At 46.7% G+C, this 27,079-nt stretch overlaps 1 protein-coding gene across 1 annotated transcript; it reads left to right on the top strand.

Moving 5' to 3' along the window:
* Positions 1 to 2,007: 2,007 nt before the first annotated feature.
* TEKT4 (tektin 4) lies at positions 2,008 to 26,897 on the top strand. Its single transcript, XM_075565790.1, has 6 exons — positions 2,008 to 2,647; positions 3,123 to 3,193; positions 17,087 to 17,230; positions 19,123 to 19,345; positions 23,223 to 23,377; positions 26,556 to 26,897. The coding sequence occupies exons 1-6, from the start codon at positions 2,117 to 2,119 to the stop codon at positions 26,770 to 26,772; spliced, it is 1,341 nt and encodes a 446-aa protein (XP_075421905.1). The 5' UTR covers positions 2,008 to 2,116; the 3' UTR covers positions 26,773 to 26,897.
* Positions 26,898 to 27,079: the final 182 nt, after the last annotated feature.

Raw genomic sequence — 27,079 nt, 5'->3', positions numbered from 1 at the left:
AACATCCACCAGCGGATTGTGTAATCGCGGATTAGTAACATCCACCAGCGGGTTGTGTAATCGCGGATTAGTAACATCCACCAGCGGATTGTGTAATCACGGATTAGTAACATCCACCAGCGGGTTGTGTAATCGCGGATTAGTAACATCCACCAGCGGGTTGTGTAATCGCGGATTAGTAACATCCACCAGCGGGTTGTGTAATCGCGGATTGGTAATATCCACCAGCGGATTGTGTAATCGTGGATTAGTAACATCCACCAGCGGGTTGTGTAATCGCGGATTAGTAACATCCACCAGCGGATTGTGTAATCGCGGATTAGTAACATCCACCAGCGGGTCGTGTAATCGCGGATTAGTAACATCCACCAGCGGGTTGTGTAATCGCGGATTAGTAACATCCACCAGCGGGTTGTGTAATCGCGGATTAGTAACATCCACCAGCGGATTGTGGAATCGCGGATTGGTAACATCCACCAGCGGGTTGTGGAATCGCGGATTAGTAACATCCACCAGCGGGTTGTGTAATCGCGGATTAGTAACATCCACCAGCGGGTTGTGTAATCGCGGATTAGTAACATCCACCAGCGGATTGTGTAATCGCGGATTAGTAACATCCACCAGCGGGTTGTGTAATCGCGGATTAGTAACATCCACCAGCGGGTTGTGTAATCGCGGATTAGTAACATCCACCAGCGGGTTGTGTAATCGCGGATTAGTAACATCCACCAGCGGATTGTGTAATCGCGGATTAGTAACATCCACCAGCGGGTTGTGTAATCGCGGATTAGTAACATCCACCAGCGGGTTGTGTAATCGCGGATTAGTAACATCCACCAGCGGGTTGTGGAATCGCGGATTAGTAACATCCACCAGCGGGTTGTGTAATCGCGGATTAGTAACATCCACCAGCGGGTTGTGTAATCGCGGATTAGTAACATCCACCAGCGGATTGTGTAATCGCGGATTAGTAACATCCACCAGCGGGTTGTGTAATCGCGGATTAGTAACATCCACCAGCGGGTTGTGTAATCGCGGATTAGTAACATCCACCAGCGGATTGTGGAATCGCGGATTAGTAACATCCACCAGCGGATTGTGGAATCGCGGATTGGTAATATCCACCAGCGGATTGTGGAATCGCGGATTGGTAATATCCACCAGCGGGTTGTGGAATCGCGGATTGGTAATATCCACCAGCGGGTTGTGGAATCGCGGATTGGTAATATCCACCAGCGGGTTGTGGAATCGCGGATTGGTAATATCCACCAGCGGGTTGTGGAATCGCGGATTGGTAATATCCACCAGCGGGTTGTGGAATCGCGGATTGGTAATATCCACCAGCGGGTTGTATCCAATGGTGTTTTTTGCTTTAATCTGCACGGATTGAAACTGGAACAATTAGTCGGCGGATTTTACACCACGGTACGGATTACGAACAGTTTCGCTCATCTCTACTCTGGCGTCATAAAGCGCGGCTTTGCATAGGTCTCTCTCCCTCCCACTCCCCCTCCTTCTCCCTTTCCTCCCTCCTCTCACCTCCCCCCTCCCTTCTCTCTCTCACCCCCATCACTTTTCTTTAATACCTTCTGATCTCCCCAATTCTTTCCGCCTCTCTCCTTCTCTTTGTCTACTTTCTGTGTAAACTTTAGAGCTGTCTAACTCTCCTTATGTTATGTCACCAGTATGATGTCACGTGCCAGATACATGGCCTACCAGGTACCACACCCAGTGGCTGACTTGCTTGAGAAATGGTAATAACCCCAACGTTCCTATCATCACTCCCTTTGGAGTGTTCGAAAGAATCCAAACCATGACAGTTCTCCTTATTTTGAAACATTAACCCCTGACCTGTCTGCTCAATGGCTGGGATCCCTTCTCACTCTCTGGCAGCGCACTGCAGAGTGGGCGTGGCCACCTTAATGAGGGCAACTCAATATTCATGAGGCTGCCCCGTTCCGTTCTCCCATTGGCTGCCCGGTTTCGTCCTCCATTGGCTGCCCGCTGCCTGGCAACCGGTCTCTCAGCAACAGGACGCAGCATTGCATTGCCCTGGTAACGGCGGCCTGCTTCGCCGCTTCTTTACACACACACATCCTAGGTGCTGGCTCTCACCATGTCCGCCCAGGTGCTAGTCTCCCGCCCGCCGGCCCCGCAGACTGTCCCCGTGGAGAGCCTTCCGGCCCACCAGGTGGAGGTGGCTTACAACACGGGCCCGCACTCCTCCTCCGGCCTGGCCACGGCGGGTTTCCGCACGGCCAAGTACCTGCCCGAGGAATGGCAGCAGGGCAACTACACGTCCTACTACCAGGCCTTCTCCGACCGGGACTGCTCGGAGAAGGTGAGGCACGAGGCCAAGCAGCTGGCGGCAGAGACCGAGGCCCGGGCCCAGCGCGGCCAGGCCGACGCCACCAAGAAGCTGGGGGAGAGGCTGCAGGATGTGAACTTCTGGAAGTGTGAGCTGGGCCGGGAGATCGGGGACCTGGCGGCCGAGACGCAGCTGCTGCTGCAGCAGAAGGGGAGGCTGGAGAGGGCCCTGGACGCCACCGATATCCCCTACAGCATCGCCACGGACAACCTGCAGTGCCGGGAGAGGAGAGTGGGGGGTGAGCTGGTCAGGGACGAGGTGGAGGTGGAGCTGCTGAAGGTAAAGGATCATGTCTGAGTGTGAGGGGGGGGGGGGGGGGGGGGCTCTATTATCTCTATCTATCTATCCATATGTATGTATCTGACAGTGTATCAATCTCTCTGTGTATCCATCTATATGTGTATCTGACATTGTATCCATCTATCTGTGTATCTGACAGTGTATCAGTCTATCTATGCATCTATCTGTGTATCTCTCAATCGCCATCTTGCCATCTTCGTGTCTATCTATTCCCCTATCACTCTCTATATAATCTGTCACTCTATCATCAAAATCTATTTATACACACACACTAGCATTGGAGTAAAGATTTGAGAGTATATTATATACAATAGAATTTAAAGTGTTATAAATCACTATGTATGACTTTTTAAACTAGTTTGCTGAACTAGGTAGCAAGGCTCCTCCTGTCTTTGAACTATACAGCATTTTGTTATATGGAGGAGGATAATGATGATTTAAACTTCTTATCCAGGAAGTCGAACTGATCAGAAATGTTCAAGGACTGCTGAAAAGGACGCTGGAGCAAACTGTTCAGCAGATACGGTATGAGTGCCATAGCTGCAAAGCTGACTAAAGAATATATTCTATGCTTTTACATGGTATAAAAGACCATATTTACTAACTGGCACTGTTCCATAAGACAGCTTATAGCACTGAAAGACCCCATATTGCCCATTTACTTGAATGCACTGCAAGGTGTCTTCCGGTGCTGGAAGTTTTCTTATGAAGTAGCATTACAGTTTAGTAAATATGGACCACTGTGCTTCTTCTAGTGAATGTGGTTATTAATATTGTTTTCTTCCCATATCTGGTCCCATTACATTGTTTTCATTGCCAGGGTGGCATGGCCATTATGGAAGAAGGAAACAAACCATTATTATAGCTATTTAGGATAACAGGAGGCATTCCCAATTCCCTTCAAATGTATTGCAAAGTAGTTTTTTCACAGGATCCCAAGTATTGACATGTGCCTGGAGAGGAGTTACCTCCCATATGAATGGGAGTAAAAGCTTGCTAAAGCTTAGCGCCCTCTTGTGGATATGGGCTTTAGATTTATATCTGTGTAGATGTGTTGGGCAGATGCTCTCTACCAAAGTTCATCTTTGGAAAAAGAAGACTATTGTATGTAATCACTGGTATACTGACTAAATGTACCTATTTTATGTTCCCTACACACATAAAATGCATATACACACCAAAAATAATGTCTGATTATCACTGACCAATGTCGGCCCTTTGTGTGTGTGTGTGTGTTTTTTAGGATACTAGAGCTCAGCCCATGCGTTCCTACCTCATCCTCTGCAAAATAATGATGGGTTTGACTTTTTTTCTACACTTTCTCCCTCGCCCTCCACCTATTTTTTAATTTTTCTCTCTCTCGCCCTCCCCCCACCTTTTTTTTAATATAGTAAGATATTTGTTAGAAGATTTGCACATACATACTATTGAAATATTAGCAAGCGTTAGTTTCTAAAATACATGTAATCATACAACACAACATTGCTAAACCTCATTTTTTGCATTTATGTTATTACTTTGCAAATTATATAGACAATCACAGGTTCTATTGCAAGATACTGTATGTAAAATTTGACGTTTTGTCACCAAACATAAAAACAGACATTAAGATATTCATGGAATAATAGGAAATGTGTTACAATCTACAATATTCATAGAGGTTCCCATTGTAATAAACCTTGTTTTTCGCTTTCTCTTACCACTTACAATACCGTATATTCCAGAGTTGGGCAACTCCAGGTTTCAAGGGCCACCAACATGTCAGGTTTCCAGGATATCCCTGCTTCAGCACAGGTGGCTCAATCCGTGGTTCTGGGATATCCTTAAAACCTGACATGTTGGTCCTTGAGGAGTGAAGTTGCCCAACTCTGGTCTACTCTCTTATAGAACCACCCCTGGTCTACTCTCTTATAGAACAACCCCTGGTCTACTCTCTTATAGAACAACCCCTGGTCTACTCTCTTATAGAACAACCCCTGGTCTACTCTGTTATAGAACAACCCCTGGTCTACTCTCTTATAGAACAACCCCTGGTCTACTCTCTCATAGAACAACCCCTGGTCTATTCTCATAGAACAACCCCTGGTCTACTCTCATAGAACAACCCCTAGTCTACTCTCTTATATAACGACCCCTGGTCATATTCTCTTATATAACGACCCCTGGTCTATTCTCTTATATAACAATCCCTGGTCTATTCTCTTATATAAGAGAATATGACCAGGGATCTTTATATAACAATCCCTGGTCTATTCTCTTATATAACGAACCCTGGTCTATTCTCTTATATAAAGATCCCTGGTCATATTATCTTATATAACGACCCCTGGTCTATTCTCTTATATAACAATCCCTGGTCTATTCTCTTATAGAACAACCCCTGGTCTATTCTCTAAGCCCTTGATTATACCAAGTGCCCTCATTGGCTGAACCGCTCACGTGACATGGCCATCGCAACAAAAAAAACACATTCTCAGTCTCTTCGCCAGCCGTTCGCTTTGCAGTACAGTGACCGTCGGTTGCGGTATAGGCACTTTCATTGGATGTAAACGACTTGTTTTGGCGCCTAGATATATAAGAGAAATCGGCCAGGCGTCGTTATATAAGAGAATAGACCAGGGGTCATTCTATAACGACCCCTGATCGATTTCTCTTATATAACGACCCCTGGTCTAGTCTCTTATATAACGACCCCTGGTCTAGTCTCTTATATAACGACCCCTGGTCTAGTCTCTTATATAACGACCCCTGATCGATTTCTCTTATATAACGACCCCTGGTCTAGTCTCTTATATAACGACCCCTGGTCTAGTCTCTTATATAACGACCCCTGGTCTAGTCTCTTATATAACGACCCCTGATCGATTTCTCTTATATAACGACCCCTGGTCTAGTCTCTTATATAACGACCCCTGGTCTAGTCTCTTATATAACGACCCCATGTCTAGTCTCTTATATAACGACCCCTGGTCGATTCTCTTATATAGCAAGTGTTACGTTTGATACGGGTTGCTATGGACAGCACTGCGGTTGCCATTCCTTGCCAAATGCTGACATCTGGTGGTGAAATATTCACAATGGAAGATGGCTACATTATACTGGACCAAGATTAAAAGTATTCATGCAGGGTGTTTTCTTCATGGCAGGAGAGAAACTTGCATACAACAATATAGATTTGTATCTCTGTTCAGTAGAAAATTAATATTATCTGTTTATAAAAACCACAATGAACATGAACCACCTTATAAAAGATTTTCTTTAGCCCCCATTTTTTTGGCCTAGCACAGAATTAGTATATAGATATCTAACAACAGCTGGAGAGTGAAGGCATTTTAGTGCCAACGCTTAACAACTAGAAGCTCATTTGAGAGCGCACTCCTGGGCGATTAAAACTTAACGTTTAATTAATCACACATTAAAATAGGTTCTAAACACAGAGTAATTGATAGTAACAACATATAATGTACTTATAGCGGAAGGGAGTGGAGAAATGGTAGAGGGCTACGGTGTATAATGCTGTAGGCTATGCCTGAAATAAACCAGCAAAGCCAATTTACACCGAATTAGCCTATAATAGGGAGCAAGGTTCTCTGCTATAAGGACTCAAAACACTATACCTCTGTAAGTGTGCTGTGCGGCATGTGGCGTAGCATACCGATCAAACCAACCTGTATTGTTATAAATAGCACAAGACAGTGTCTAACTGGTATACGTAATTATATTCTAATCTCATAAGATGTTGATTATCACTGTTAGCGCAACACAATAACAGGTTGGTGGTACGTGGATTGATTCTACGCCCAATGACGTTAACAAACACAACACACAGATAATGGTTCAGTAAAGCTAATTGGAATATAAAAACCAGGAAGCAGCTGATACTAAACACTCTGCTAAATTGGTATAAGCAAAAATCCCAATGATACTGTGGTCAGTGGACATGCCGTCCAAATATAATCAATACTGTGAATGTAATATCTCCTGCAAAACAGCTGTATTCGGAATGTAACACAAACTACCATTTACAAATGAGCTTGAAAATTGCTAAGCATTTGTCATGAGGAGTCTGACTAGCTTTTGCCAGCAGGCTGCCAGTCCTGATAGTAAGTGTCAACATAAACACAACTAAATGCAACTTCATGTCTGACAAACATGAGACTGACTGACATAAATGAACCACAGCATAGAGACAGGCTGGACCTTTAACCACCGAGTGGTAAACAGCTGCTGAACCTGGATGCAATCGCAATAAAATTGAGTCAGTAGCAGAGAACACAGATACAAAGTACCAACAATACCACTCTCTCACTGATCCCTCCCGCAGACGTCACCACCTAGATATATAGATATCTTCCTGCCTTATAATAATAATAATAGCATGTTCTTGTATAGCGCTGCTAGTTTTACGTAGCGCTTTACAGAGACATTTTGCAGACACAGTCCCTGCCCCGTGGAGCTTACAATTTTTGTTTTTGGTGCCTGAGGCACAGGGAGATAAATTGAGAGTGCCAGTCAGTGTCTTTACTCACTTTACACCTTGAGAAAGAGCGGAAGCTCGAAACGCGTTGGTGGGGGGCCTGAGGGCTCGTTTTTCTTGTTAACCATGCTCTGATCTATTTAACCTTTTTATTTTGGGACCCACTCTCTAGCAATTGTTCTTTTGTAGTAGTGATCCATTTCTCCTTCGTGAATCCTGTTTACTCACTGAGCCACTCCTTCTCTCATTATGCATCATGTTCAGGGATGGAAAAGGTGACATCAATGGGAAGTTTAAACAAAAGCAAGATTATAAATAAATCTTCAAGCCCTTTTCAGTACGTTTAGAACTGGTATCAAGTATAAAGTGCTATTGCACGAAACATGTAGGAGGATTGTCAGACCTCCGTTTTTAATGGACGAATAAAGCTAATTTTTGGATACACTTTTTGACCCACTCTCTTGGCTGTGCGCTATACTTCCTATTGTGCATATCCTGAAAACCTGACCTGCTGGTGGTGGCCCTTGAGGACTGGAGTTGGCCACCCCTGGCTTAGTACGTTCAAGTACATTTTCACCCCTATAGAGCCAAGAAACCTTGTGGTTGCAATGTATTTCGTACCAGTTCATGTATCTCATTATAGGGAACCGTTTCTATTGATTTGTTAGTGTGGTTAGAATAAAAATAAACTGTGCCTGACAAACAATATTCTTCCAACATTCAGCTTCTATTTACAATGATGTAGGATTTTGCAGTAGTTATTATATTTTATAGCACTCTTAGGGGCAAATTCAGTTAGAGTTACTAAGCTCTGATGCAGGGTATCAAATCCAGTGCTAACAGCTATGAAAGTCATTGATCGGATTAGGGGGGCGAGAACCCACATCTGACCTTAGTGAATCCCAGCGTTAGAGCCAAGCTAAGCTTTGAGAGTTTGCGTGTGTTGAATGGGCAGACGGTATTTGTAATGTAATGTTTTTTTCATCTCATACCATGATCCTTACAAATACAAATAGTGACATGCTGTCTTGGAAAATTAGACCAAAGATTCTTTTGAACAATCCTTTGGCGGTCCTAGCAAATGATGGAGAGCGATTTTACTTTGCAGTAAAATAGAGTTGTTCTGAAAGTACGCAATGATATAAAGTGTGTTTGTATGGTTTGACTTTTGTGGATGAACACTCACATGGTCATACCTTTCTGACAAATGATGCATTAGAATAGCGACTCCCAACAGGGGTTTCTTCGTGAGGTGTCCTCAAGTGGTTCGTTAAAAATGGGTTTAAATGGTGGATCCCAGGCAGTATAGCGGGTTCCTGTGGGGACTGCGCACTTAGACCCCAAAGTGCACCTTAGCGTCGGTGGTGTAGCTGTCAATTACAGCAGGAGATTCCAAAGTCGCTCCCCACAATCCTTTGCATCCACAGCAGCAAGGCATTGTGGGACGTGACTTGGAGCTCCCACAGTGAGTGACAGCTATACCCCCCATGCTGTCTGCACATACTGGGGCAGTTTGGGGCCATATTAAGTGTATGTTCCCCCCACAAGCTCAGGACACTATACTGCCTGGGATCGGTCATACAGTTTGGTTAGCAACAGTCTGATGAATAGACAATAACATTAATTAGGGGTTCGCAGAACAAATATTTTCTAGAAGGGGATGCACAGTGTAAAAAAAGGGGGGGGGGGGGTGCCAAGTACGCACGTTAAGTGAAACTTCTGTGTGTTTTGTCACTCTCAAAAGTGTTTTATTCCATCAAAATTATAAATATCAAAGTACAATTTCATTGATACTTTCATTTTCATTCAATTTCGTGCTCGGCACGAAACCCTTTAAAAAAAATAATAATAATAATTACAGTTGCTATATTATATTTATTTATATGTATGTGAAGTGGTATGTCTACACAGCTTGCATGTTGTGCACTTCTGCCTTTTTCATTATACATTTGAGGTTTTCAATTTTTTTTTTACTATTTGCAATTCTATATTTTATAGTGTGTGTGTGTGTGTGTGTGTGTGTGTGTGTGTGTGTGTGTGTGTGTGTGTATAGGTGTTGGTATAATAGAACAATGTGCAGCAGCTCAGACTCTGTGGGTAATAGCGTGGCATGGTGGTCATGACGCTGTCCCCCTGACACGTGTGCTCCGCAGTGAGCAGTCCGGGGGTCACCATGCGGGAGCTGGTACTCGGCACCGTGCAGCTCAGCCCGTACTGGTGCAGCTCCGGCCTGGTGGTGCACCGCATGTTCTGGCTGCAGGGCGTGCAAGGTGAGTGTGTGTGTGTGGAGACCTAGGGACGGGACCTCAGCCCAGCTCCCACCACACGTCCCGGCCGGAGGACCCAGGGAGTTGGTTACAGGCTGTGGCTCTGTGCGCCCGGGGAGCCAGTCAACAGGCAGCTGTAATGTGCTTCCGGTGAGCTGGGCAAACTCAGCACATGCGCAGTCCCTCACTTCCGTTTTAAGGCCTCGTCCAGGGTGCAGGCTTCGGAGGGAGGGCGTGCTGACGTGCGAGCTGCCGTGGGACACAATGTATTCAAATTGAATACTGGTTGTCAGGGTAGCAGCTGCCCTGCCTCCGAAGTACGGAGTTGACGCTGGCTACAGTTTCAATAAACAAACCAAGTCGTTTTTTGAAGCTGCAGCAGCGTCACAGGGACCTCGGCAGCCAATGAAATCATTCTTGAGAATGATTTCAAGACTGCAACTTGGATCCCTAACCTCACGTCTGCAGCCCCGCCCCCTCCCCGCCTCCTCCCCGCCTCCTCAACTCCTGAAAAAGTCTGCTGGGGAGGATGAACACACATCGCCCAGCAGACTGCCGCCCGCCCTCGTGAACGCCCTCCCTCCAACTCCTGCCTCCGGCACCCTGAACGAGGCCTAAATTGTGTTACAAAGAAGACTATTTTACCCTATGAGAATTTTTCAAGACACACCGTCAGCTAAGAAGTTTCACTTCAAAAAGGTTGTGGACCGTTGCATTAGAACACAAGACCACGCCAGAGGGAACACGATAACATAGAAAAAGAGAGATCAAGGGAGCACAGCGAATTTAGGGAACTGGAGGCAGGATCGTGAACAATAATATCAAATTTATTGAAGCATGGTGCCCAAAGAAGAAAAATACAGGAGCACCTCTAAGAGAGGTGCTCCTGTATTTTTCTTCTTTGGGCACCATGCTTCAATATATTTGATTTTTCACGATCCTGCCTCCAGTTCTCTAAATTCGCTGTGCTCCCTTGATCTCTCTTTTTCTATTCACCACGGTTTACCAGCAGGATGCACGCCAAGATCTAAAGACCTGCAGAAACAAGCATCATGGCTCTGTGAGTACACAACTTGTTGCCTGCTGTCATTGAGCTTACTACCCGATCAAGGGATTATGGACATTTAAACTTTGACACACTGTGATACCGGCTTGGATCTAGAGCTGCGGGTTAGTTTACACCTACCTACTGCGATGCTCAAACGGCGGGGCTGCTGTGTGTGGTTTCTTTCCCGCAGGCTCATATCTCTGATTCAGAGCCTCAGTGACTGCAACAGGACATGATTACAGGGACTAATACGCAGAGTCTGATCCATCTATTGTCTTTATAAATTGACATGTCTCTTTCCCGCTTATGACATAATACTCATGTAACGGTATTTCTGGCCCGGCCTGACCCACCCAATCTCACATTGGCCCCTGTGGTCTAACCGGTCCCCATTACAGTGTAGGTATGTCTGGTGGTGCACCTGTTGGCTACAGGACTCCTGAGTCTCCCGCATGATGGTGTGTGGGGAGGACCCGTCCAGACAGGCAGCTGAGGTAGTGTGCTGAGTCTCACCTAGTTCCAGTGCAGCGCCTCCACCTCACCAGGGTCCCTGCGTCCGCAAGGGGATGATCCTGGCGAGGAACTCCTCCGTGGTGCTCCTCTCTGTACACTCATTCCAGATAGATACACGAGAGGGTTTCTGGCTGAACTCATCTTTATTGACACGGCAGGGCAGCTGCCCTCCACAAGGAGTATCTTCAGCCGCTCATCTCGCCAGTGCTCCCTTTAGATAGGTATATCACCTAGATCAGGGATTCACTATTCCCGCAGGAATCACTGTCCTGTGCCAGGTCCCTGGACACAGCCTCCCATGGAGTTACTATATCATAACTGACAGAACTCTTCCTCAACTGGACTTGAACTAGACAGCAACTCAGGTAGAACTTTCCAGCAACTAACTTTAGAACACAGTGCTGTGCCTTATGTAAGCTTCTGAGGCTGACACACCTCTGACATCACTAACCATGGAGTCAGAGCATGTGACCAGTCCCAGCCATACACAGAGCACCCCACCAGGGTGTGAGGGAAAACCTCCATGATTACTGCTGGCATGCCCACACTTACCAGGCCTTACTGCCAGCAGGAGAGATGACTGTAGGCATTTTACATGACCGCTACATTCTCCCCCTGGTGAATCCCATCGACTCGCTGGGACCTAAATTTGCATACCTCTTTCCAGGAAGCACTGCAACACAAAACATAATTAACATCACACAAATTTTCTCATAATGCAGTACAAATGAATACAGTACATATCTCCATCATAAACATTACAGATACATCCTAACATAGATGTATAACAACCAGGGTTACTCCCTTATGGAGTATCCATTAGTGGTACTACCATACCCTCTTACGGTGGCTTGCGCACAGCATGGTCCACGGGGCTTAAAGCAGCAATGCTGTAACCCTCTGTGCGACACTTCTCATGTAACCCGCCAGGATCCCAATCTTTCTCCCCTGATCCTGCCTCCTCATCAGTGCCATATCCCCTATCCTCACCAGTGGAACCCATTTTAAACTCAATTTCTCCTTCCATGAGGGGTTCAGGGACATACAGGTACTCCAACCTGTGGGGCGCTTTGTACTTAGCTATAATAGCCCTCTCGGCCCGGCTGCTCCTGGTTAACTCGGCATTCCCTGCCCTTCCTGGCAACACCCATGACGGGCTCGTCTGTGTCCACGGGGTCAGATAATATCCCAGGCCCCATAGGCTCTATATTATGCTGACATATCTGAAACCATCGTTCCTGCATCTTCCTCTTCTTCTGGGCCGGTGTAAATTCCCCCACCGCCCACCATCGGGTCTCCTTACGTTCCTCAGACCCCCACTCTAGTGAGTCCCCCTCCTCTGTATTCCCCCAAGAAGCTACCCCAGAGGTCCTTGATGAAAGAGGCCTAGACCACCTCTCTTGTTTGGGGCTAACTTGAGACTTAACTACGGCCACACTAGATACCCATCGGGACTCGGATACTTTTCCCAACTGCCCTCCACCCCTCGACCCACCATCAGAGGCATAGCTGTTCAGTCTCTCCCCAGTCCGTTCCTCACCGGTTCCCTGGGACCCTCCCAACATTCCCAAACTGGACGTGGACCCACGGGAAAAGGTGACTGGGACAGGGGCTTTATCTAGGGCATGGGTTTGGGCGTAGGGACAGGTAATGGGCATCCGCGGGGTTCCGACCCGCTCTCTGCCTTCGGATAGTCCCGTATCATTGTGCGGACGTGCCGCTGGTTGGGCCTCACCCGTCTCAGCTCTCCTCGCAGCCTGCCAGCTCTTTGTTGACACAGGTGATCGGGAAGCACTGCCCGATCGCCGAGGCGTTGTGGTTCTCTCTCTGGTCGTTCCGCTACCTCCGCCGGAAGTGACGTCATCACCGGAACCGGATACTCCGCCATCTTGCGATGGATCCCCAAGCGGGATCTCTTCCTCCACAACGACATCCGCCGCCGGAAGTGATGGGTCTGCTCTCCGCTCCGCTCGGGCCTGGGCTAGGCCTTCCTCCGCCGTTGCCACCACCGGCGCCTGGGGAGGGTAAGGATGTATCTCACCGCTCCGTCGGCTCGGGATGGAATCCTCTCCTCCTTCCGCACTGTAAGTCACCACGGCCGTGGGACTCCGCCTCTCGGGTTGGTTCTGCACCGGCGACACGAGACTCCGCTCCGCCGCGACACAGGTAAGTGCCGGTTCTTTTCCAGCACCGCTGAAGTGGTCCGCCGGTAGGCGCATCACCACCGTCGTTAGGATCGCTTGTTCCTCTTTCAAGGAGCCGAACTCCGACTCGGGGAGTGGCACTGCCGCAGGGGACCGACGGTGAGGTTCCGGGTTCTCACCGCGGTTGTAGACCCCTTTCTCTTCAGGCTCCGTTCTGCTCGTTAGGAGCGATCCCCATTCTCCGGGATCAACTGGTTCGGTGCAGGCCGCACGCGGGGCTTCAGCCGTCAGCATGGCTGTGTCCGCTCCCGCCTTGACTACCAGGGAGCCTCCTGGCAATAAATAGGGATATACCCCAATGTCTATCTCGCGCTTTGTTGTGCTGGTTACGGGGGACACTTTGCACAGTGGTCTCTCCTGTTCCATAGATAACGGGGCAGGTGATTCCTTATCTCCAGCTTCACTGGTGTGGTCCGCCGGCTGGGGCATCACCACAGCTGGGTGTTGGTCATGGGAGGCACTAGGTAACTTCTCCCTGAAGACAGCCTGAACTTCAGCAGGGCTCATAGTGATATAGAGTCCCGGCTCCTCCTCCTGGTGAACAGAAATGGCTGATGACTGCTCAAAACTCTCGCTCCCCCTGGTGGAATTTAAAGGACTGGCGGCACACTCTTTCAAGGAGTGACTCTGGCTCTGCACAGCGTCACTCGGCTGGCGGGGGTGGGGTTTAGGTGTTCCCGCCAATCCCGGGCAAGTTCCTGCAATTTTATCATTTGCAGCATTTTCTGCAACTGGCTCTGGAAACTGTACTCCGCAGTAGGCACACTCGGGTACCCACGCCAATTCACCACCTGAAAAGTCACAAGTAACACAAGTGTTGTGCAGACACCTTATCCCTTCTATGAACACCTCCTTGTAGTCTAGTAGCAGCAGGTTGGGGTCATAGATCATACTAAGAGGCAGTCTCAATAGGTTTTGTATACACAGACACAACAGAAAGGGTAGCTTCCTGTTCTCTGATAGCCAGACTCCAAATCCTTGAGGATGTGCTTGACTGCACCTTACAGTTCTATTGGTTTCATTATGAAGAACAGATTTGGCCGACTGCAGTTCTTCAAACAATCTGTCCTTGGGATAAAGCGGAAATGAGGCACATTCTATGAAGGAATAGACCTGACTCTGCCCTGCGTCACTCACAGTGTAGGGGCGGGGCTCTGGTTTTCCCGCCAGTCCCGGACGGGTTTCTGCAACATTTTCCCGCGCGGCCACAGCTTTCGCGCCACTACCCCTGACAGGGCGGGGTTTCTTCATTGGCGCCAATTCCGGCCAATTTCTCTGCAAGTCTAGCAATGTACGCATTGTCTGCAACTGGCCCACGCGGTCTCCCAGGGAAGCGGGAGCCGCCATTTTGCTTTGCATCGCCATTGGATTACTGTGTTCGTTCTGATTGTACAATGGGGCTCCTCTCTGCGGGGCAGCCACCACACCGGTACAATAAAGATTAGCTTCAGATGCACCACCACATGTGTACCTTATCTAGGTGTGACCCAGTGTTGCACTACCTCAGGCTAGGCTCACTCTCTCAGTGTCTGCTGTGACTCCTTCCTCTCAGTCTGTGCTCCCTACGGTGAGTGTCTGGAATGGGCTAGGTACTCTGGCTGGCTCTGCCATGCAGTACTTGGGGCGTCTACCTGTCTTGGTCAGCCTAGCGCAGACCCTCTCCAGGACTCTTGACCAAGTTAACAGGCTGTCCCTTCTGGCATCCTACCAACTAGCACTGCCTCAAGGTGACTCGGTCAGCTATAGCCCGCTCCAGACCCCTCACTCCCTTCAGGCCCCTAGGTCCTTCCCTACGCAGCACAGAGTGGCAGCAGACACTCTCCCTGTTTCCCAGTGTGCCTAGCTAGAGCCTGTCCTGATGACAGATCTGATCTCAGCAGCTCGCCTCCAAATGTAACGGTATTTCTGGCCCGGCCTGACCCACCCAATCTCACATTGGCCCCTGTGGTCTAACCGGTCCCCATTACAGTGTAGGTATGTCTGGTGGTGCACCTGTTGGCTACAGGACTCCTGAGTCTCCCGCATGATGGTGTGTGGGGAGGACCCGTCCAGACAGGCAGCTGAGGTAGTGTGCTGAGTCTCACCTAGTTCCAGTGCAGCGCCTCCACCTCACCAGGGTCCCTGCGTCCGCAAGGGGATGATCCTGGCGAGGAACTCCTCCGTGGTGCTCCTCTCTGTACACTCATTCCAGATAGATACACGAGAGGGTTTCTGGCTGAACTCATCTTTATTGACACGGCAGGGCAGCTGCCCTCCACAAGGAGTATCTTCAGCCGCTCATCTCGCCAGTGCTCCCTTTAGATAGGTATATCACCTAGATCAGGGATTCACTATTCCCGCAGGAATCACTGTCCTGTGCCAGGTCCCTGGACACAGCCTCCCATGGAGTTACTATATCATAACTGACAGAACTCTTCCTCAACTGGACTTGAACTAGACAGCAACTCAGGTAGAACTTTCCAGCAACTAACTTTAGAACACAGTGCTGTGCCTTATGTAAGCTTCTGAGGCTGACACACCTCTGACATCACTAACCATGGAGTCAGAGCATGTGACCAGTCCCAGCCATACACAGAGCACCCCACCAGGGTGTGAGGGAAAACCTCCATGATTACTGCTGGCATGCCCACACTTACCAGGCCTTACTGCCAGCAGGAGAGATGACTGTAGGCATTTTACATGACCGCTACACTCATATAGATTTTTGTAGCACCACTCAGGAGATTCAGTTCTCTAAACTCTACGGGAATAGATAACATGAATGTTCGAGGCTCTATGAGACGTTTTACAGGGGAGATACAATTTCTGGGCACTACTAATCTATGAACTATTTGATACTTTGTTTAATACATTTAAAATCAGCCTACAGGTGCACCAGCCTACCAAGAGAGACATCATTCTCAATTCTCCCCTCCTTGTACTCATGCCTGTTAATTCTCACTCGTTTAGATTGAATCTAATTTGTTACCATTATCAATGGTTTCAAATACCTCATTAAAGTCTCCCGTTTTGGAATTAGATTTACAATGAAAAGTCCTTAATTGGTCTATTGAACACGTACAGCTTACAGTATGTGCAAATACTGTTTCTAGATTGGTAGAGTTCGGTCTAGATTTGGTTTGCTACAAAGTTGTGTGAAATCAGTTTGGGACCTGAAGAAAGCAAGTTAAGTAGAAGATGCTTATTCCAGACAAACTTCCAGGCAGTTATGTGCATATCTGAACAATAGCTTCAACTGGCCCTTAACCACAGTATGCACTTTGTAAACATCCCCACCATTCCCCCATTACCAGGGGGAACAAGTCATTTTCTTTAAAGTCTTGTTATTTGTAAAGGCATAACAATGGGAAACCCAGCAAGAAATGAAACCTCAATCACCAGGAAACAATCATACTGTACAGCGAAAAAGCTGGGCTATCCTGAAAACCTGACCTGTTGGGGGGCGGGGGGGGGGCTTAAGGACTGGAGTTTAGCACCCCTTGATTAAAGGAATACATTTATGGCATACCTGACCTGTAGTTAAAATGCATTTTAACCTGGTCTGTAACTGTTTCATACGCTCATAATATATATTTTCTTTAACTGTGCACGCAATGTCTTGTATATAATGTATACCCTGTTCATTTATGTAACTGTACTTGTAACCATGTATTATTTGTTTTACTCTGTGCCCAGGACATACTTGAAAACGAGAAGTAACTCTCAATGTATTACTGCCTGGTAAAATATTTTATAAATAAATAAATATTCTTTTCAGCCCTTTGCATGCTCTACATGTAAACAAATACATGTGTGATTTAGGAACAATCTGTCCCACGGCACCTTATTTGTCTTGTTGATACTAAAATTCCCAGCATTTAAATACAGTGTGAATGGACAATCATTGAAGTGATGTTTTGTCTTTTTCAGGGCGAATAGAGACGCTAAGGAAACTCTGGAGATGGACTGGTCAGATAAGGTCGAAGCCTACGACATCGATGACAAATGTGGCAGATACAATAATCAAAGCACAGATATCCAATTCCATCCAAACTCTTCTAAATATGAAGACAAGTAAGAAAAAAATATTTTGAGGTTGACTTTAGAACAGGCGTGGACAACTCCAGTCCTCAAGAACTACCAACAGGTCAGGTTTTCAGGATATCCCTGCTTCAGCACAGATGGCTCAATCAGTGGCGCAGTCTTCGTCACTGATTGAGCCACCTGTGCTGATCAGGGATATCCTGAAAACCTGGCCTGTTGGTAGCCTCTGAGGACTGGAGTTGGCCGCCCCTGAGTAACAGCTAATGCATGCAGCTAATAATGGTGCTACGGGGGGGAGTTTAAATCAATACAGTTTGGCTGATTATTACATTTAATTGGCCTTGACCTCTCTCAGCAACAAGCATGGGAGTAGGGACAGTTTAATAAAAAAAATGCGTTATTCCTCATCGTAACTATAGACAAGCGCTACAACTGTGATGCTCGGAAAACATGGATTCAGTGTTGTATAGTAAGGAACAGATGGGAGCAGCTCACTATGCCACTTACTGCCCATAAACAGCGGCCTGTCAAAACATTTAGGCTTTCGCCCACAAGACAGTGGAGTTTGCAAGAAGTGATGAGGTTTTGAATGAGATGTATAGAGGGCTGTGAAGTATCAAGTCTATGAAAAAGACTAACTGTTTTCAACATACATGTCAACATTATGAACATGTATCTTTGAAACTGCTCGTTCTTCGTTCTATTATTATCTATATCTATTATTATCACAGTTAGGCCCAGATTTACTAAGCATTGATTAACTTTAGTAAACTTTGACACAGACTTTTAAAGAAACTGCAATGCTCTAATATTTTCTTAACCAACAACATCGTTATATACAGAATAATTGGGAGATGTCTATGTTTTCTCGTAATGCTCAGTAGGTGGCACAAGAACATTATAGAATAAAAATAAAGTTGTGAAGCCTCACTTGTCCACCAGCACGGAAATGTATGGTGCAAATGTAAAAGTGGACTTGTGGGTAGTGAAATTATCACATATTATACAATGTCTTTAATGTTTTGATGTAGGTCCAGAATGATATTTCAACTTCTAACACATGCCTGTAGGGCAGAATTGTAGCAGCTGTATTAATTCAGAGAAACCCCCCAAAAAAATTGTGATATAAAAAAAATATTCCAAATGTGTATCAGCCACTTCCATTAAAAGATAAGACATGCTTCAAGCTATAACCACGATTGTGTATAAAATGCACGACTCCACATTATGAGACCGGGGAGAGGGGGATAGGAGGGTGTCCTGATTATAATATATATATATATATATATATATATATATATATATATATATATATATATATATATATATAAACTGTGGGTGGTTTTCTGGGTATGCACCTTAACCCTGGCTGTGCTCAAAGCTGTGACCATGCAGCAAGCTTAAGCCTATAGGGAACCATGTTAAAAATGGTTATTGAGGCAAAAAGTGACACTGTGTGCTCATTTGCATGTCATTTCCCAGAATCCCTTGCTGCAGTGGAAGTGCTGTATGCTGGGTGATAATGGGGAAAGGCGGGGTTGCAGACCTGCCTAAGACATGCAGATGAGCATACAGTTATATTTGCATATATATATATATATATATATATATATATATATATACACATTTCTCCTACTTTGGAGGGAGAAAATGGGTACTAGCCAGCCAATTTAATAACAACCATGTTAATTTCTTGCATATCCATTCCAAATACTGATAGGGTTATTGTTTATACAAAATTTAAATATCCCTGAAAAATGGGAGCTGCTTGGAGTTATGAGCAATGCAATAACATACCACGGAGAACTGCCACAAACCTCAGATTGTGATGATGTAAAACTATATTAATAAATAGTCTGATTTAAACAAAACGAATAAATGTAGGACTCGGACACTCACCTTGTCCATTCTTGGGCTTTCAGCACTTCCACACCAGAATCGTGGGCCCAGTACAGCCATGACAATATATACAAGGGAGAGAGGGAGAGAATGGCGTCCATCAACCTGCGTTCTCTGATAGACAACATCCTGCAGGACACTGCCGAGGACCTGCGCTCTCAGTGCTGCACCGTAGATAGCGCCTTCGCTAAGCGCTGCGAGGAGGTGGAGGACGCCAAGCAGAAACTGGAAAACCATCTGACAAAAGTAACATTGGGATTCATCAGTGTGGGGCTGAACATAGGCCGGGAAATAATAATAACTTTATTTCGTAGAGCGCCTTTCTCCCAATGGGACTCCAAGTGCTTCACAATTACAGTATAGCGCGCGGTACGCAGGACATAGGAATGTTACAGACACAGTCCCTGCCCAATAGAGCTTACACTATGTTTCTGGTGCCCGAGGCACAGGGAGATAAAGTGGCTTGCTCAAGGTCACAAGGAGCTGACACCGGGATTTGAAGCAGGTCCCCCTGATTCACACTCCGTGTCATTGTTATCAGTCAGTGTCTTTACTTACTGAGCCGCTCCTTCAGCTAAAACATGTTAATGAGGCAATCCCTGCCGAAAACTTTTGAAAGAGACAATCATTCAAAATACTCTCAAACATATTGATTGCTCTGTTTTTAGTCTTCTTTTTTTTTTTAATTGTTTCTTGGAAATCATATTATATGCATTGGTTCAAACCCATTTTTTCCTATATTGGAAATTGTAGCTATCTTCTTCCATCCAAGAAGCCCAAAACGTACAAGCAGACAGCTCTGGAGTCCGACATCATAATAAGAAAGGTTAGAGTCACTGCTGAGCAAAAGTAAAATAAAAATAGGTTTTTCAAAACCCTCATCAAGATTGCAAAGTGGGAATACGGTTCTATGCCACAACGCCTCTGAACAGGCGTATGTATGTATATCTTTATTTATATAGCACCCACGGTGTACTCGGCGCATTACAAAGACCATACAATACAGGGAATTATAATACAATAAGCGCAAGAAAGTCAAACAAGAGGAAACAAAATCCCTGTCCCGGAGAGCTTACTATCTAAGTTCAAGCTGCCATAGTGGGGACTTCTGATTTACAAATGAAGTCCCTTTTTTTGTATATCAGCTCAGAATAATAATAGGAGGTGTAAACTGCAGAGAAACTGCACTACTTAGAAGATCTACGTGGGGTATTCCCAATGTTGGTTGAGGTTGAAATCAATTAATTTGTAATTGCATTGCTGTCAGATGAGCCTTCAGTTCATAAATAGTGAATAACATTGGTTCTCACAAAAGATGTTGGCCCCATATCTCTTCACACGTATTCCTCTTATCGTAACTATTTGCGTGGTTCTGCTGCTGCTTTCGATCAACAGAGAGGAGCTTTAATGCAGGTGGGGAGATGGGGGATTCTTCGCAGGAGATTGTGGTGGGGAGATGGGGGATTCTTCGCAGGAGATTGTGGTGGGGAGATGGGGGATTCGTCGCAGGAGATTGTGGTGGGGAGATGGGGGATTCGTCGCAGGAGATTGTGGTGGGGAGATGGGGGATTCGTCGCAGGAGATTGTGGTGGGGAGATGGGGGTTTCTTCGCAGGAGATTGTGGTGGGGAGATGGGGGATTCGTTGCAGGAGATTGTGGTAGGGAGATGGGGGATTCTTCGCAGGAGATTGTGGTGGGGAGATGGGGGATTCATCGCAGGAGATTGTGGTGGGGAGATGGGGGATTCGTCGCAGGAGATTGTGGTGGGGAGATGGGGGATTCTTCGCAGGAGATTGGGGTGGGGAGATGGGGGTTTCTTCGCAAGAATTGTGGTGGGGAGATGGGGGTTTCTTCGCAGGAGATTGTGGTGGGGAGATGGGGGTTTCTTCGCAGGAGATTGTGGTGGGGAGATGGGGTTTTCTTCGCAGGAGATTGTGGTGGGGAGATGGGGGTTTCTTCGCAGGAGATTGTGGTGGGGAGATGGGGGTTTCTTCGCAGGAGATTGTGGTGGGGAGATGGGGGTTTCTTCGCAGGAGATTGTGGTGGGGAGATGGGGGTTTCTTCGCAGGAGACTGTTGTGGGGAGATGGGGGTTTCTTCGCAGGGGTGTAACGGAGTGCTCACCACAAACAAGGAGTGACCGCGAGGCCGAGGTGGGGATAGATATAGAACACCAACCCACAGCCGCGTGGGTGCTTCTGGAGTGTAGACATGTCGAGGTAGCCGGGTCAGGGTTGGAGAGGTAAGGATGGTCAGTGATTCTTGCCGAATTTGGGGTTGGAGAGGTGCGGAACGTTGCAGGTACTTAGCCGTGGTCCGGATTGGAGAGATGCGAATCGTCGTGGTACTTTGCAGAGGTCAGGATTGAAGAGGTGCGGAGCATCGTTGGTAGCCGGGGTCAGGAGGGCGGAGTACAGAAGAGTAGCCAAGGTCAGAAACAGAGGAGCTAGGAACCGTAGTACAAGGCAAGGGTATTAGTGAACACTTTGAACATACAAAGGTTTATGCTCAGCCGATGTGCCAGGGGCAGGCTGAGCATATAAGGGAAACAGGAACCAATGAAGTAAGAGGCAAAGTGGAGACGCATCAGTATCGCCGGCTGTGATTGGCAGTTCCGGTACAGGAGACAGGTGTGGGGAAGATTCCTGATGATAAGTGATGCGGTGCTGGCGCGCTATGCGCCGATGACGTCACCACATAGGCGCAACCTGGAGGTGGGACCAGATGACACGGTATTTACATCCGCGCGCCCCTAGGATGGCGGCTGATACCAGATGGTGGAAGGGAAGCATGACGGATGATGGAAGGAGCGGGGGTCCGATCACGGATCGGGGTAAGTTCCGGATGCGCCGAGCGCGTCGCGGATCACGGATCCAAACAAGGAGATTGTGGTGGGCAGATGGGGGTTTCTTCTCAGGAGATTGTGGTGGGGAGATGGGGGGGGGGTTTCCCACAGAGTTCTCCTGTCGCGGTTTTCAAACGTACAATACATCAATATTTATCATCTACAAATAATTCCAAGAGGGAAATCTAAAGTGAATATGTGTAAGCTCTTCATTGCCAGAGACTTCAGCAATGCATTGCTCTTACGGTGTGTTACTGAGTTGCGCTCGCAGTGAAGGTGTTCAGAAGCAAGAGGGCAAGGTGCGGTGATCTGTAACTCCACCAGGGATGAGAAGAAGCCACCTAAATTCTGTGTGCGCCGAGCAGATATTTTTATCTTAATTAATTTATTGCCATATTTTCTTTGCCTTCCGTGCGACATTTACCTCTGGTTTCCATGACGACGTGTTCAGACCAACGGCAGAATGACAGATCATTAAATAAAAAAAAAACCTGCAACATTAAATATATAAATATATGTATACATTTTTCCCCTTTCTGTATTCTGTTCAGGCATTATCCCCATGAAAACACACACCGCCCGTCACTTACTAATGAAACGAGGTGTCCGTACACACACTGCAATACACTACAGAATCGTCCGGTAATGAAGGGGTTAACCTGACTGTGAATGGACTATTATTATTTTCCTTTATTTGCAAAGCACCAACATATTCTGCGGCGTGGTACAATGGGGAGGTAAAGAGGGACATCAATTACAATTACATAAGCTGAAGGACATTCAAACGGGGACAGGCAGGCGCAATCCTATACAGGAGGTAATTAGAGCCCTGATCCTGAGAGCTTACACTCTAAAGCAGAGGTGGTCAACTCCAGTCCTCGAGGGCCACCAACAGGTCAAGTTTTAAGGCTATCCCTGCTTCAGCACAGGTGGCTCAATCAGTGACTCAGTTGAAGGCTGAGCCAACCTGACCCCTTGATGGCCCTTGAGAACTGGAGTTGCCCACCCGTGGTCTAGAAGGAATAAGGGGCATTGTTGAAACTAAAAGGTAGAGTGGCTGCTCATTGTGGGGGTAAAGTATGTCTCAGGATGGGGTATGGTTGAACCGCATCACTGGATCCATTAAGGTTTGGGGGGGGGGGGGGTGTTAGCATGGATTTTGGAGGCTTATATCCCTGCAAATATTCCATCACGTACATTGTTTTTAAAATTAAAAAACCAGGATGAAATAGAATAGGAAGAGATCAGTAACATATGAATGGGGTTTCTTTCTAAACAGACGCTTGAAGAAATTGGAGGCCAAGAGAATAACATTGCTGCTCTCAAGCAGGCTATCAAGGACAAGGAGACACCAATGAAAGTTGCTCAGACTAGGCTGTATCAGCGGTCTTATAGGCCTAACGTGGAGCTCTGCAGAGACCCTGTGCAGTTCAGGTGAGTATTCAGGATACAGAACACATTACCTCTCTTGTGCATTGATTTGATAGCCTTAGTTCCTGGCACCTGCCTTTTAGTGAAGATTCTGATCCCAAGGTAATAAGCAACCCGTGTACATTGCTGAAGTCTTTGAAGATTGATGAGATGCTGGTTGATAATGTGTCCCCATCAATTCAAATCATACACAGCTACACAAACTCCAAGGGGACTGTGAGTCGTGATCCAGCTACTCTACGGTGTCTGTTAAAATCAGTTCAAGAAGAAACTTTGGCTTTGATCGTACTAAAACATGCAGAGCTGAAATTAAGAATACCCAGAAACCTGTTTTGTAGTAAGAACGTAGTAACGAAGAATAGATTTGATCCGCGGGGTATCTGTTTTGTTATTCAATGTCTTCTCAGCTAGCATGCCGGTTCCCCTGTTCTGGCCTGTGTCCTGTTGCAACCCAATAATGTAACAGTAGAAAAGAAAAGACAGCCGCACTGTGGGGTTGTGTCACTTCACCAGCTCAGCCTTTATACAGCTTAACATAGGGGCAGAAACAAAAACACACAATTGTTTTGTTTTTTTGAGGGGCAGGCGGGGGTGTCCCTCCCTTCATATATCTTACACACCTGACGAATGGAGGGCCAGCCTGCTGCAATGTTTGTTTATGCAGCTATGTTAAGAAGGTATTTAAGCGCATCACAGTGACAGTATAGCGCACAGTACGTAGCACATAGGATTGTTACAGACACAGTCCCTGCCTTGCAGAGCTAGCAATCTATAATGTAGGTGCTTGAGGCACAGGGAGATAAATTAACTTACCCAAGGTCACAAGGAGCCGACACCGGGAATTTAACCAGGTTCCCATGCTACAAACTCAGTGTTATTGTTAATAAAGTCAGTGCCTTTACTCAGTGTGCCGCTCCTCCTCTCATATAGACACTGACATAGCATGCAAAACATCCCCAGCACAAACAAAACTTGGCTCAGGGGAATGTATTCACCGCCGCACAAAGAGAAGAAGTCGCCTACATTTGATATGGATTGCAACCTTTCAGATTGAATTTTGATTCCATTGTTGGTAGAGGTCATACAGTATAACTACAAAAGAAATGTGCAGCGGAACATTCAGCTACCGAGGTGACGATGAAGGGGTTAGCAGTATGTCACACTGACTGGCAACTTAAGGCAATAAAGTCATCCTGCGGCCTCTTTAGAAATACTTTAGATGTATAGTTTGAAGTTCTTACATTCATCGTTTGTGCTTTCTGTGAGACCTTGGACCCAAGTACCGGGATTTGGCCATAACTGCGAGAAACGCTTCTGAAAATGAAGTTCTTTTGTAGTTTTTATGCCACTTCTAGAAACGAATGAATGGACTTTTCTCTGAAGTGGGGCAATGTGTATAAAAGGTGTCCTTCCCCCAACAATGGGCTCTGCAATATGTCCGTCCCTACACTGGAATCGGCAAAAGCGTGTTTGCTAAAAGATGAAAAGGAATGGAATTAACATTTTGATATGAGAACAGATTTTCCAGCAAGATGGGGTTGCTAGGCTATCTTTTCACTTAGGCCAGGGGTGCGCACACTTCCTGCGCTGTGCCCCCCTGCCTGCTCTCCCCCTGAGTCGCACCCCCCCTTACCTTTAATGCAGCATCAAATGACGCCGCTAGGTCATGTGACGTCAAGTTACATGACCACACAACGTCATTTGACGCCCGTCGCCATGGAGATGCGTGGACCGAAGCCTGGTAAGTGAGTTTACAGAGGCCTTGCGCTGAAGAGCACGGGGGCCTCTGTAACCGCTGCGTCCCCCCTAAAACTCGTGCCCCCTAGTTTGTGCACCCCTGACTTAGGCTGTTATTCTAGATCAGTGGTGTGCAAACTTCTTGCCTTGCGCCCCCTACCGCCCCCCCCCCCCAACCTGGTCTGAAGAGCCAAATTATACCGCGAGGCCATGTGACATCACGTGACCACTCAGCCTCATTTGATGCCACGTTGCCATGGCGACACGTCACTGAAGCCGACATTTAATTTAAATGCCTTGGGGAAGAGCACAGGGCCTCAGAAATCGCCGCGAAGTCTCCAGAAAAATCTTGTGCACCCCTGTTCTAGATCGATCAAAGCCGCCATCCAGGCCGTTTTCAGCCGAAGATCTCCATGGACTTCAGTGTGGGTTTTTTCAGCTGAAAACAACCAGAACGGCTGCTTCAGCAAACACAGTATTAACTCTTCCGATTCTGTTAGCAAAGCATATATCCTACGTGAGGAGTGGCCAACTCCAGTCCTCAAGGGCCACCAGGTTTTAAGTATATCACAGCTTCAACACAAGTGGCTCAAACAGTCTCTGCTTCAGCACAGGTGACTCAATCAGTGGCTCAGTCTTTAACTGAGCCAGCTGTGATGAAGCAGGGATATCCTGAAAACCTGACCTGTTAATGGCCCTTGAGGACTGGAGTTGCCCACCCCTGGTTTATTGCATTTGGTGAATGGCTCATGTAGGTACTAGTCACCGGTCTAGGACATTTGGCCTCCGGCGCTTTACCGTGACTCTCTCTCTCTGCCACCGGAAGCTGCCAGCCGCTAAAGTAAGTTAAACCCCCTACCGTAGGCCCTTAGTCTAAAAACCCCAACCCTGAGACCCCCTACTCTAACTGCTGAAACCCCGTAAATTAACCCCCTACCCTAACCTCTAAAAACCCTTATATTAACCTCCCACCCAACCACTATACCCCTTAAATTAACCCCCTACCCTGGCCACTAAAACCCTTATATTAACCCCCTATCCTAACCACTAAAACTCCTTATATTAACCCCCTACCCTAACCACTAAACCCCTTATATTAACCCCCTACCCAAACCACTAATAAAACTTACCTTAAATGTGGCCGGCGGCGGGGATTCCAGCGGCGCAAGGTCCGTCTGCAGAGAAGCAGCAGCAAACGGCCGCGATCAAATGTCCCATTCTGCTAGTCACTGTGCCAGTGCATTGAAATGCTGCTCATCGATCTCTGAAACCTCTGCTGTGCAGCTGTCCCATGCCTCAACTAATACTTAATATACAGTTGACGTGTATTTTTCAGTAGTAAGTGTGCCTAGTGTTCTTGGTAATGTTGACAAAGCCAAACCCCAGTGTCCGTTGTAATCTCGCACCTGCCGTGTATGAATTTGATCTTGTTTTGAATGTTCAGGCTGATCAGCGAAGTCGGAGAACTCACAGAATCCATCGAGTTTCTAAAGCGTAAGCTGGAGGATTCGGAGCAGTCTCTGAGAAACCTGGAAGACACAAGGATGTCTCTTGAAAAGGAGATCACCAACAAGGCCAACAGCCTTTTTATTGACCGGGAGAAGTGCATGACACACCGCACCCGCTACCCTGTTGTACTGAAACTTTCTGGGTACCAGTAGAAGCCACCCAGAAAATGACAAGCACGTCTGAGTTGTTTGTTTTGCGGCATAAAAGCGAATCGAAATTAGTAAATTATAGGGAAAAAATTAGATTTTTTTTTAATCATTAAAGTGTTGCTTTTAAATGGGATGTTTATATTTTCATTTTTGCAGGAATAGTAATAATCTATGTTCGCATAGTACTAGCTGTATACACAGTGCCGTAAATAGCAGGTACCATTAAACCCAAAAGCTTAGAATCTATTTTGTGTTTGTTGCATGGGGGGGTTGTTTAGATGATTCAGGGTAAAAAAAAAAAAAAAAGACC

Source organism: Ascaphus truei, chromosome 11 (assembly GCF_040206685.1).
Source record: "Ascaphus truei isolate aAscTru1 chromosome 11, aAscTru1.hap1, whole genome shotgun sequence".
NCBI classification, from domain to species: domain Eukaryota; kingdom Metazoa; phylum Chordata; class Amphibia; order Anura; family Ascaphidae; genus Ascaphus; species Ascaphus truei.
Note: the sequence above shows the minus strand (reverse complement) of the source record. Positions and strands in the feature narration are given on the sequence as shown.

Bases quoted from the DNA above. Each gene is read 5' to 3' on its own strand.
- TEKT4 (XM_075565790.1), top strand. From the start codon at position 2,117: ATGTCCGCCCAGGTGCTAGTCTCCCGCCCGCCGGCCCCGCAGACTGTC. The intron at 17,231-19,122 runs GTAAGAAAAAAA...TTGGGCTTTCAG, and splicing joins TCTTCTAAATATGAAGACAA to CACTTCCACACCAGAATCGT. The intron at 19,346-23,222 runs GTAACATTGGGA...CTTTCTAAACAG, and splicing joins TGGAAAACCATCTGACAAAA to ACGCTTGAAGAAATTGGAGG.